Below are 13,234 nucleotides of genomic sequence, written 5' to 3'. Positions count from 1 at the left end.
TAGGTATACCTGGGGAGTGAAAGGAGGGATGGGGTTCTGTTGACAAGGCTAAGTTTGGGTCATTGTTAGTGGGTAAACCCCCAGATTGGAAGTGTGAGTTCTGGGGAGGTAGAGACAGTGAAGCATGTCCTGTTGCAGGCGGTATGCTGAGGATAGGATCACTTTTTCTCTGTTAGTTGGCTGAGTTATAAACACATTTTCGCTTGTAACGATTTTGGGCTCAAATGAGAGGTAGAGCGAAATAGCAAGGAAGCTTCTGTCGTTTCTCCATTCCACCGGCCTGCTACGGGTGTGAGGCTATTACATATTTGAATATGTAATTCGCACTCCGACCTGAGAATGGTAGCAATACGCAATACAGAGTCTAGTCTGCCGGAAACGCACAAGGAGAAGAAGGAGAGCGGGACGAAAGAAGCGGTTGCTATGGCCGACATGTTTCCATGTCAACAATAAATGGACCAAGCTTCTCCTGATAAACTAGCCAGAGGTAAGTAGCTAGCTAGGTTATCTAGCTAGCTATTTAGTTAACTTGCTAGCCATAATCAAGTACATTTCAAAGAAGAATGGCTCATAACGGCGTGCAATGGTTGCAACTAAGAGAACGTTAGTGAGAAGGCAAGACAACAACCCACACAAGATAACTAACTAGCTAACGTTACAGTTTGCTAGTTAGGCAGATACTTTAGTAAGGCAGATACTTTAGTAAGATGTCTAGTTAGGTAGCAGCTACCTGTTAAAGTTGGCTGTCATAGCTAACGTTACACGAATAAAGACTACCGTTACTAGCTAGCTAGCTAACGTTAGCTAGTCAACCCTGTGGACACCTTTCACCCATTTTTGATAATTGCCTAAATATGCTTGACAATGTCATGCACGTCACTTTCCTGGCCATAGTGGCCTACCCTGCAGTCACTACATTCCTTGCTTGTGTTGTCATGGATAGAAGAAGACGAAGTGAGCAGGACTAGGAGCGTCTCTTAAGTTCAGCCTTTTCTCATAGCTAGTACTTGACAAACATTGTGGCCCGAAGGCTAATGCTTCCATTCAAATGTGAGTGTGTTTTCTCTGTAGAAGGAGAGGGGAATGGCAGAGACAACAGAGAGCAAGAAGGAGGAGGCTGATTACAAGAGGCTCCACAGCTTCCCACTCATCAGGGTGAGACAGAGTCTTGCTGCTGTGACATATATGTGGTTCACAAGTACAGGCTTTGTGACTGGGTTTCGTGGAGTAAATGGTGAGTGTTGTAATGTATTGTTCTGATTTCTTCACAGCACACAGACATGCCAGAGGAGATGAGAGTGGAAACGATGGAACTGTGTGTCACAGCCTGTGAGAAGTTTGCCACCAACAATGAGGTCAGGACTCTGTCTGTCTGTCTGTCTGTACACACACTGTTCAACAAGATTATTACAGCACACTCACTATTGCTTTAATCCACCCACTCAGCCAGTCGGGCATTGTGTCAGCCTGCCTCACCACTCATGCCAGCAACCCTGTGTGTCCATCTGGACTAGAACACTGGTTGTCTCTCTCTCCTCCTCCTCTCTGTATTTTACCCCCTCCATCACTTCCTCTCCTCCCTCAAAGGTCCGATTCCAAACGGATCCCTCGTTCCTGTCCTCAGGTGCTTGTTATGGATAAGTGTTCTACCCCCAGTGGGTCCAGTTATTATTGGCCGGATCCCATAACTTTAAACATCTGTGCGTTTAACTCTGAATTTTCGCTAACATCGTGAATTGATGAAAAATTTGCATGAAAATGTACATTTACAGCTTCAGATTTGGTTTCTGTATGTTCTCTAACCTCTCTCTCGCTCTCTCCGTTTCAGAATGCGGCGAAGATGATCAAGGAGTCGATGGATAAAAAGTTTGGCAGCTCGTGGCACGTGGTGATCGGGGAGGGCTTTGGCTTCGAGGTGACACACGAGGTCAAGAACCTGCTCTACATGTTCTTTGGAGGCAGCCTGGCCGTGTGTGTGTGGAAGTGCGCTTAGCACACACACAGGCGCTCACACAAAACACACACAGGCTACACACACACACCCCTCCCATCCAGTCTGTCTCTACCTAACGAGTGTGTTTATATATTTATATACACATCCTGGATGATTCACCCATCTCTGAGCTATGCAGTCTTTTTCTTTGTCATTTACTGATCGTGTATGTGTGGTGGGAATGGAGGGGGTGTGTGTGTACACGTGTTTGCGAGCGTGTGTGATGTCCCTTACGTCATTGATTGATTAGGCTAAGTCACTCTTGATATATTGTATTCAATATCAGCATGTCACACTCTTGACTTGTGTGTGCACATACAGTATGAAAATGACCAAGTCTTATCTGTATACAGATGTGATAGTTTCTACAGAACAGTGAGTTCACTGCATGAAGGAGTCTGGTGTCTCTCCTACTATCCTACTGATGGAATTCAGTGGGGCTGAAACACTTGCACTCTCTTTCCCTATTACTTTCTGCTCTACTTCTTTAACTCGAGGCGGCATGCGTGTTCTCATCATCTCCTCATGCTCACCTTTGGAGAAGAAAAAAAAATGCATCCAGCTCCATGTCTTTCCTCCACACCGCCTGTACGTTGGCACACTGTCGTCTCGGTGGGCTGCCATGCCATCTGCTGAAAAACATCCTTACACAAGCACACACCCTCTCTCAGTCGTTCTTATTGCTCTCAATTCACACACTCTGTTTCTCTAATCCTCTCTCTAGATTCTTGTTGCTCTCAATTCACACCATCTCTGTTCTCCAATCCTCTCTCTAGATTCTTGTTGCTCTCAATTCACACAATCTCTGTTCTCCAATCCTCTCTAGATATATATATATTTTTTATCTCTGTCTTTAGTAGTATAGCTTTAGTCTTCACCTTTCAGACATGAGTCCCATAAGCCACCCTTGTCTGTGTCTCTACTCCTCCTATAACTGATAAGATAGCACAGGGACTTTTATATCCTCTCAATGTACAGTAAATACTTGAATTTGAATGTGAAGATGGAATCTGATTTTGTATAGGATCGTCATGGGCTTTTTATGAAAGAACTTATTGTTGAAATTGTTATTTTCTGTCACACCACTGTTATAAGAATGTCATGGATAGGTGTCGTTGTTCTGAATTTGTATCACAACTGATGATATTACATGAGCTATTCTGCCTCTCTATGCCTAGGCATTGCATTTCAATGAATATCAACCTAGGCATGCAGTCTCATTGCCACATAGAAACCTTTATGTTGCCAACTGTGGATGTCACCAGGTACCATAACACTGATGCGTTGTATTGTTGTTTTCACTTCAACACTGTGTGTTTGCATAAATTCATTGAACATGAAATTATTCCTGAAAGTGATTAAAAAAATAGAGTTTTTTCAAATCTTCCAATTTTGGGTGTTGTTTGTTGAAAGTGAATGACAGTATGTGGACCGGGGATTTATACAGTGCCTTGCGAAAGTATTTGGCCCCCTTGAACTTTGCGACCTTTTGCCACATTTCAGGCTTCAAACATAAAGATATAAAACTGTATTTTTTTGTGAAGAATCAACAACAAGTGGGACACAATCATGAAGTGGAACGACATTTATTGGATATTTCAAACTTTTTTAACAAATCAAAAACTGACAAACTGCAAAATTATTCAGCCCCCCTAAGTTAATACTTTGTAGCGCCACCTTTTGCTGCGATTACAGCTGTAAGTAGCTTGGGGTATGTCTCTATCAGTTTTGCACATCGAGAGACTGACATTTTTTCCTTCTTGCAAAAATGCTCGAGCTCAGTGAGGTTGGATGGAGAGCATTTGTGAACAGAAGTTTTCAGTTCTTTCCACAGATTCTCGATTGGATTCAGGTCTGGACTTTAACTTGGCCATTCTAACACCTGGATATGTTTATTTTTGAACCATTCCATTGTAGATTTTGCTTTATGTTTTGGATCATTGTCTTTTTGGAAGACAAATCTCCGTCCCAGTCTCAGGTCTTTTGCAGACTCCATCAGGTTTTTTTCCAGAATCGTCCTGTATTTGGCTCCATCCATCTTCCCATCAATTTTAACCATCTTCCCTGTCCCTGCTGAAGAAAAGCAGGCCCAAACCATGATGCTGCCACCACCATGTTTGACAGTGGGGATGGTGTGTTCAGTGTGATGAGCTGTGTTGCTTTTACGCCAAACATAACGTTTTGCATTGTTGCCAAAAAGTTCAATTTTGGTTTCATCTGACCAGAGCACCTTCTTCCACATGTTTGGTGTGTCTCCCAGGTGGCTTGTGGCAAACTTTAAACAACACTTTTATGGATATCTTTAAGAAATGGCTTTCTTCTTGCCACTCTTCCATAAAGGCCAGATTTGTGCAATATACGACTGATTGTTGTCCTATGGACAAAGTCTCCCACCTCAGCTGTAGATCTCTGCAGTTCATCCAGAGTGATCATGGGCCTCTTGGCTGCATCTCTGATCAGTCTTCTCCTTGTATGAGCTGAAAGTTTAGAGGGACGGCCAGGTCTTGGTAGATTTGCAGTGGTCTGATACTCCTTCCATTTCAATATTATCGCTTGCACAGTGCTCCTTGGGATGTTTAAAGCTTGGGAAATATTTTTGTATCTGTTAGTGGAATTCTAAATTCCTCTGTATTATTTCCCAATCAGAATTAATTACTCTGTAAATGCATTCTATGGGATCGTAAAACCCATATTATTATTATAGGAATGGACAGAGCCCCAGTCTTAAACTCAGGTAACAGCGTTTATTTCAAGAGAGTACTGGGTACATACACATTTTACCACAGGTTATAAACTGAAAATGACGTCAGCGTTTTCTAAATGTTCTATCTCTTTCATGACACCGGTAGAGAGGCCCTATAGTTTCTCGAGCCTTCCCTCCTCTCCTAAAGCCAAGGTCAATCACTGTAAATCAGCATTCTAGACAGTCTGGAGATAGTCCGTCCCTGACATCTGGAGATAGTTCATTCATTTGTACAAAGGAACAGACCGTCTTTGTTACTAAACTCCTGACTATATTATATACAATTGGGAATGGGAGCAAGAGAGAAAATTCATATATGTACAGTACATAATAGCATTTGGACTAGTCAGTCCTGATTGAAATGTATACATAATTAGTCATCATTGATAAAAATTCCCTTAACAGTATCCAAATCCGGCTTTAAACTTCTTCACAACAGTATCTCGGACCTGCCTGGTGTGTTCCTTGTTCTTCATGATGCTCTCTGCGCTTTTAACGGACCTCTGAGACTATCACAGTGCAGGTGCATTTATACGGAGACTTGATTACACACAGGTGGATTGTATTTATCATCATTAGTCATTTAGGTTAACATTGGATCATTCAGAGATCCTCACTGAACTTCTGGAGAGAGTTTGCTGCACTGAAAGTAAAGGGGCTGAATAATTTTGCACGCACAATTTTTCAGTTTTTGATTTGATAAAAAAGTTTGAAATATCCAATAAATGTCGTTCCACTTCATGATTGTGTCCCACTTGTTGTTGATTCTTCACAAAAAATACAGTTTTATATCTTTATGTTTAAAGCCTGAAATGTGTCAAAAGGTCGCAAAGTTCAAGGGGGCCGAATACTTTCGCAAGGCACTGTATATACAGTATGTCTCTAGTGTCTATTCACTATAAAGCAAATGGGATGAAATGGGGAGGGACCTAACTGAAATTGTCCAGTAAGAATGAGTGATGAGTGAACTTAAGAGCGTCCTATCGTCCTGGGGGTGAGTGAACCTAAGAGCGTCCTATCTCCCTGGGGGTGAGTGAACTTAAGAGGGTCCTATCTCCCTGGGGGTGAGTGAACCTAAGAGTGTCCTATCTCCCTGGGGTGAGTGAACCTAAGAGGGTCCTATCTCCCTGGGGTGAGTGAACCTAAGAGGGTCCTATCTCCCTGGGGTGAGTGAACCTAAGAGCGTCCTATCTCCCTGGGGGTGAGTGAACCTAAGAGCGTCCTATCTCCCTGGGGGTGAGTGAACCTAAGAGCGTCCTATCTCCCTGGGGGTGAGTGAACCTAAGAGCGTCCTATCTCCCTGGGGTGAGTGAACCTAAGCGGGTCCTATCTCCCTGGGGTGAGTGAACCTAAGAGCGTCCTATCTCCCTGGGGGTGAGTGAACCTAAGAGCGTCCTATCTCCCTGGGGGTGAGTGAACCTAAGAGCGTCCTATCTCCCTGGGGGTGAGTGAACCTAAGAGCGTCCTATCTCCCAGGGTGTGAGTGAACCTAAGAGCGTCCTATCTCCCTGGGGGTGAGTGAACCTAAGAGCGTCCTATCTCCCAGGGTGTGAGTGAACCTAAGAGCGTCCTATCTCCCTGGGGGTGAGTGAACCTAAGAGCGTCCTATCTCCCAGGGTGTGAGTGAACCTAAGAGCGTCCTATCTCCATGGGGGTGGGTGAACCTAATACCGTCCTATCGTCCTGGGGGTGAGTGAACCTAAGAGCGTCCTATCTCCCTGGGGGTGAGTGAACCTCAGAGCGTCCTATCTCCCTGGGGGTGAGTGAACCTAAGAGCGTCCTATCTCCCAGGGTGTGAGTGAACCTAAGAGCGTCCTATCTCCATGGGGGTGGGTGAACCTAATACCGTCCTATCGTCCTGGGGGTGAGTGAACCTAAGAGCGTCCTATCTCCCTGGGGGTGAGTGAACCTCAGAGCGTCCTATCTCCCTGGGGGTGAGTGAACCTAAGAGCGTCCTATCTCCCTGGGGTGAGTGAACCTCAGAGCGTCCTATCTCCCTGGGGTGAGTGAACCTAAGAGCGTCCTATCTCCCTGGGGGTGAGTGAACCTAAGAGCGTCCTATCTCCCTGGGGGTGAGTGAACCTAAGAGCGTCCTATCTCCCTGGGGTGAGTGAACCTAAGAGCGTCCTATCTCCCTGGGGTGAGTGAACCTAAGAGCGTCCTATCTCCCTGGGGGTGAGTGAACCTCAGAGCGTCCTATCTCCCTGGGGGTGAGTGAACCTCAGAGCGTCCTATCTCCCTGGGGGTGAGTGAACCTCAGAGCGTCCTATCTCCCTGGGGGTGAGTGAACCTCAGAGCGTCCTATCTCCCTGGGGGTGAGTGAACCTCAGAGCGTCCTATCTCCCTGGGGGTGAGTGAACCTCAGAGCGTCCTATCTCCCTGGGGGTGAGTGAACCTCAGAGCGTCCTATCTCCCTGGGGGTGAGTGAACCTCAGAGCGTCCTATCTCCCTGGGGGTGAGTGAACCTCAGAGCGTCCTATCTCCCTGGGGGTGAGTGAACCTCAGAGCGTCCTATCTCCCTGGGGGTGAGTGAACCTCAGAGCGTCCTATCTCCTAGACTAGAGAATTAATGATATACTGCTCAATACTCCGCCTCACACTGTTATTGAGTGCAAGCAGTAAGAGTGGTTTTAAATCGTAGCTTTCTTTTCCTCTTCTAAATCATCCCAAATTCCCAGAACCCTCTAGTCTCTCCCTGAGTTATATTTTTCCCTCATGTATTCCTTTTTATTTGTTGCTCTGTCTGCCTTAGTTTCATTTCTCTCTCCGTTTATTCAGCTGGAGCAAAATAATATTGCTTTTCCTTCTTCTCTCTTTTCTGTTCAGGTCTTCTCTCTGCTTCCTCTAATTTGATCCCTTGCCTCTCTCCATCTCTATCCCCCCACATGAAAAAAAAATACCATAGTATACTATGGCATAAATATTACAGTATTCACTATAGTGTTTTTGTGGACATTACTGTAGTATTTACTACAGTGTTTTTTTGCAGATAATATTGTTATATTTACTATAGTATTCTCTAGGATACTACAGAATTCTATAGTAAGTACTACACATGATTGAGGGATACTACATTTTGTACATAGTATTCTAAAGTATACAGTTTACTACACTGAACAAAAATATAACTGCAAAATATAAAATGTTGGTCCCATGTTTCATGAGCTGAAATAAAAGATTCCAGAAATGTTCCATATGCACAAAAACGTATTTCTCTTGAATTTTGTGAACAAATTTGTTTACATCCCTATTAGTAAACATTTATCATTTTCCAAGATAATCCATCCACCTGACAGGTGTGGTATATCAAGAAGCTGATTTAACAGCATGGTCATTACACAGGTGCACCTTGTGCTGGGGACAATAAAGGCAACTTTAAAATGTGCAGTTTTGTCACACAACACAATGCCACAGATGTCTTAAGTTTTACAATTGGCATGCTGACTACAGGAATGTCCACCAGAGCTGTTGCCAGAGAATGTAATGTTAGTTTCTCTACCATAAGCTGCCTTCAACATTGTTTTAGAGATTTTGGCAGTACATCCAACTGGCCTCACAACTGAAGACCACGTGTAACCACGCCTGCCCAGGACCTCCACATCCGGCTTCTTCACCTGCGGGGATCGTCTGAAGGGGGGTGTGGGGGGTGCTGAGGAGTATTTATGTCTGTAATAAAACCTTTTTGTGTGGAAAAACTCATTTTGATTGGCTGGGCCTGGTCCCCAGTGGGTGGGCCTGGCTACCAAGTGGGTGGGCCTATTACCCTCCCAGGCCCACCAATGACTTCACAACTGCTCAGTCATGTGAAATCCATAGATTAGGGCCTAATGGATTTATTTCAATTGACTTATCTCCTTATATGAACTGTAACTCAGTAACATATTTGAAGTTGTTGCATGTTGCGTTTATATTTTTGTTCAGTATACAGTTGAAGTTGGAAGTATGTATACCCTTAGGTTGGAATCATTAAAACTCGTTTTTAAACCACTCCACAAACGTATTGTTAACAAACTATAGTTTTGTCAAATCGGTTAGGACATCTACTGTGTGCATGACAAGTCATTTTACAAGAATTGTTTGCAGACAGATTATTTCACAGATTATTGACTATCACAATTCCAGTGGGTCACAGAACTTTTCATACACTAAGTTGACTGTGCATTTAAACAGCTTGGAAAATTTCGGAAAATACATCATGGCTTTAGAAACTTCTGGTAGGCTAATTGACATCATTTGAGTTATGCGGATGTATTGAAGCAATATCTCAAGACTTCAGTCAGGAAGTTAAAGCTTGGTCGCAAATGGGTCTTCCAAATGGACAATAACCCCCAAGCATACTTCCAAAGTTGTGGCAAAATGGCTTAAGGACAAAAAGTCAAGATATTGGAGTGGCCATCACAAGGCCCTGACCTCAATCTTACAGATGAATTTGTGGGCAGAACTGAAAAAGTGTGTGCGAGCAAGGAGGTCTACAAACCTGACTCAGTTACACCAGCTCTGTCAGGGCCAAAATTCACCCAACTTATTGTGGGAAGCTTGTGGGGGGCTACCTGAAATGTTTGACCCAAGTTAAACAATTTGAACGCAATGCCACCAAATACTAATTGACTGTATGTTAACTTCTGACCCACTGGGAATGTGATGAAAGAAATATAAACTGAAATAAATCATTCTCTCTACTATTATTCTGACATTTCACTTTCTTAAAATAAAGTGGTGATCCTAACTGACAGGGAATGTTTACTAGGATTAAAATTCAGGAATTGTAAATAACGGAGTTTAAATGTATTTGGCTATGGTGTATGTAAACTTCAGACTTCAACTGTGTATAATTATACAGTAAGTACTGTAGTATTATATAATAAACTGTAGTTTTTTTCATGTTAGGGCCTCCCCCTCCTATTTTCCCTCTACTTCCTCCATGCTCTCTCCCTCACCACCAACACACACACAGTCTGACACACTGACACACACATTCTCTCTCTGTCTCTATAGCCAGTGACAGATTGTCCCAGTGGGAGACAGGGAGGATGAGCACTATCCCACAAGCTGTTGCCTTGGAACAGAGAGGGAGAGAGGGATGGATTTGTAGAGAATAAGAGTCAGGGAGTTAAAGAAAAAAGGAATTATGAGGGTGGGATAAGGATGACAGTCCTTTTGGAATGCCGTTATGCAGGATTACACAAGGATTATTTAACTGTGTGGCTATGTGTGTGGAATCTCTGGATCCGTCATATCAATGCAAATTAACACGTTTCCAGCACTATGTCTTGGTATTCCACATGTCCCCTCTTGCTGTTCATTTCCCATGCATGATATTTCCCCTCACTCCATCTACTCCATATTTCTCCCCTCCTTCCATTGCTTTTTTTTCTTACTTTCTCTTAATCTCTCCCTCTCCTCCCACTCTTTTTCTTCTCTCACTCTCTCCATCTATCTCTCTCTCTCTTTCACTGGATTTAAATTAAATATTCATTGGTAGCCAGTGAGTGACTGAACCACCAGCGCAACCCACAGTGACTGCCATCAAAGAGCTCTACCCTCATCTCTCTGCTGGCCCCGCCATCACTTCACCCACCATCTGTAACATGAAACACTCTCCCTCTCTCTCCTGTCTCTCTCTTCCTCTCTCTGTCTCAACACTGTATAAGTAAGTCTGCCTAGTCTCTGAGGTACAACACATTAGTAGATCAGGTCAACGTTGTTCTTGTACCATGCCTTTCTTTCTAGTCCAAATCTACACCTTACAGATTAATCTTCTGGTTGGTTTGAAGTAACAGACTCTCCAATTATGGTGAGAATTCTGGATCGTTTCCAAGCAACCTACATTAAGCTTTAACTGCTCTGAGGGAAACAGGACGGGCTTTGAAGCTTCTGTGTGTCTGTCTTTCTGTGTGAGTGTGAGTGTGTGTGTTTGTGTGTGTGTGTGTGTGTGTGTGTGTGTGTGTGTGTGTGTGTGTGTGTGTGTGTGTATGTGTGTGTGTGTGTGTGTGTGTGTGTCTGTGTGTGTGTGCGTGCATGTGCATGCATGTGCATGTGAGTGAGTGCGTGTGTGTATGCGCGCACGTTTTTGCATGTGTGTCAGAGAGAGAGTGAGAGAGAGAGAGACACACAGAGAATACAGACAACGTTATTTTAACGTATCATCATTATAAGTGCATTTTACAAGTACACATACACCAATAAATAAACAATAAAGCAACACATTTATGCTGGCTCTTTTTGTTTCAACACTTTCCGTACAAAATGCCTCAGGTTAAAAATAATCTATGAACATCTATAGGGAGCAGCCTATAAGTAACATGATATGCATTATTCATGTCATTTCTCTCATAGCTATGGTGTTTCACTATCAATGACTTTGTACAGCATACTAGGGAATAAATTGGACCCACCAGGAAATAATCAGGGACGGAGGGAAGGAATTAAAGGGATAGATGTAGATAAAGAATGCATTTATCAGCAGGTAAGAGTGCTGGAGGGAGGGTAAAAGGAAGCGGGGAGTGTGGAAATTGAGGAGAGATGGATGAAGCTGAGAGGAGAGGCGGAGTACAAATATTTGATCTGGTCTGTGTTCATGGGTGCTTTGTAAAGTCAGAAGAGACGTACCACTACACTATGTGCGCGTGCCTGTGTCTGGAGGGAGGGCCCTGGTGGTCAAAAGGAGTGCACTAAATAGGGAATAGGCTGCCACTTGGCATGCACACTAAGTAGACGGAGGGCTGGGGGCTGTAGACTAATGAGGCTGCAAATAGAGAATGGGAGCCAGTCAATAGAGAATGAGAGCCAGCGCGTGTGTGTCATGTGTAATAAATCATCTACAATTCAATCCAATTGCACATTAAAATATGTATTTCTATTGCAAGTGTCTGGTGTTCTAAAAAAAAGGGGTAAAGTGTATGAATGTCCCTTCCTCACTGTAACATCCATCCAGGGCACTCTAACCTGGCTCCTTCCTCTGTTATGTTTGAACTTGTCAGGTCCGTCATAACGAGTAGACCAAGGCTGAGATGAAGAGATGAATACATCTTCTTTATTTAAATGAAGAACACTGAACAAACTAACAAAATGACCGTGAAGCTATACACACGAGTGCTGACATGCAACTACACATAGACAATAACCCACAAAACCAAAATGGAAAATGGCAACCTAAATAGGATCCCCAATCAGAGACAACGATAAACAGCTGTCTCTGATTGGGAACCAATTCAGGCCACCATAGACCTACATTGATCTAGACAAACCAAAACCCCATAGATATACAAAAAACCCTAGACAAGCCAAAAACACACATACCACCCTCGTCACACCCTGACCTAACCAAAATAATAAAGAAAACAAAGATAGCTAAGGTCAGGGCATGAAAGAACTAGCGTGACCACACAGATAACAGGATCAATATCAGCAGTCTGTCAGGGAGAGAAAGGGAAAAATGGACAAAATGAAAATATACTACAAATGTCATTTTGAGGAGCCAGAGAGAGGAAGAGAGTCTTACAACTTCTTGGCACATTGTGAAAAAACAAAGTTAGTAATGCATTAGCCAGCTGCTGCTTCATACTGTGAATGTTGGAGCGGTGGGCCTTGAATAAAACATTGATTATCTTTAGCGGTGCTTTGATGGAGAGAAGAGATTATTAGAGGTGTTTTTGGAGCACCAGGAATTACTGTGGCTGGATAGCACTAGGTCTGTCTGTCTGTCTCTTTCTGAGGCACCAAGAATACTGTCTGGCTGTTTCTGTCTGGCTGGTCTGCTGCATACTTGTCTGTCTCTTTTTTTTACCCCTTTTTTCTCCCCAATTTCATGGTATCCAATTGGTAGTAGTTACAGTCTTGTCTCATCACTGCAACTCCCGCATGGACTCAGCCACACCAATGTGTCGGAGGAAACACCGTACACCTGGTGACCTGGTCAGCGAGCACTGCGCCCAGCCCGCCACAGGAGTCACTAGTGCGCGATGAGACAAGGATATCCCTGCCAGCCAAACCCTCCCTAATGACGCGGAGCCAATTGTGCGTCACCCCATGGGCCTCCCGGTCACGGACGGCTGCGACAGAGCCTGGGCCCGAACCCAGAATCTCTGGTGGCACAGCTAGCACTGCGATGCAGTGCCTTAGACCACTGCGCCACCCGGGAGGCCTTGTCTGCCTCTTTCTGAAGCACCAGGAATACTGGCTGGCTGTCTTGATAGCTGGCTGGCTGGCTGTCTTTTCTGTCTGTCTGTCCACCTGCTTGCCAGGCTATGTCTCTGTTATATTTCCCCTGGTTTCCTTTATGCCTGTTAATCTGTCATGACTCTCATGACTCGCGAAGAGGATGGCTATGACCGAGCTAATTGGACGTGAAGTGCGTAGACCCAACCCGCCTGGCTGAGGTACCACCTTGGGATCTCTCGCTGGGAGCTGTATGACAGGAATCACCCTAGTGTTGCCGAGGTGACTCAACAGATGGCCACACAACGCATCCTCAGCGCAGGTGAAAGGGTTGAGCAGGG

General features: G+C 44.2%; 1 protein-coding gene across 2 annotated transcripts; it reads left to right on the top strand.

Annotated features, from left to right (window-relative positions):
• The first annotated feature begins 341 nt into the window (after positions 1-341).
• Positions 342-3,375, top strand: LOC110538008 (dynein light chain 4, axonemal). 2 transcript variants are annotated; one of them, XM_021624526.2, is made up of 4 exons: positions 342-487; positions 1,072-1,155; positions 1,272-1,355; positions 1,829-3,375. In XM_021624526.2, the coding sequence occupies exons 2-4, from the start codon at positions 1,084-1,086 to the stop codon at positions 1,991-1,993; spliced, it is 321 nt and encodes a 106-aa protein (XP_021480201.1). In that variant the 5' UTR covers positions 342-487; positions 1,072-1,083; the 3' UTR covers positions 1,994-3,375. The 2 variants fall into 2 exon arrangements, with proteins under 2 accessions (XP_021480201.1, XP_021480200.1); XM_021624525.2 differs by having other exon boundaries at positions 373-487; positions 1,056-1,155; positions 1,829-2,410.
• The last annotated feature ends 9,859 nt before the right edge of the window (positions 3,376-13,234 follow it).

Source organism: Oncorhynchus mykiss, chromosome 12 (genome assembly GCF_013265735.2).
Source record: "Oncorhynchus mykiss isolate Arlee chromosome 12, USDA_OmykA_1.1, whole genome shotgun sequence".
Taxonomy (NCBI): domain Eukaryota; kingdom Metazoa; phylum Chordata; class Actinopteri; order Salmoniformes; family Salmonidae; genus Oncorhynchus; species Oncorhynchus mykiss.
This window is presented reverse-complemented; position numbering and strand designations above follow the sequence as displayed.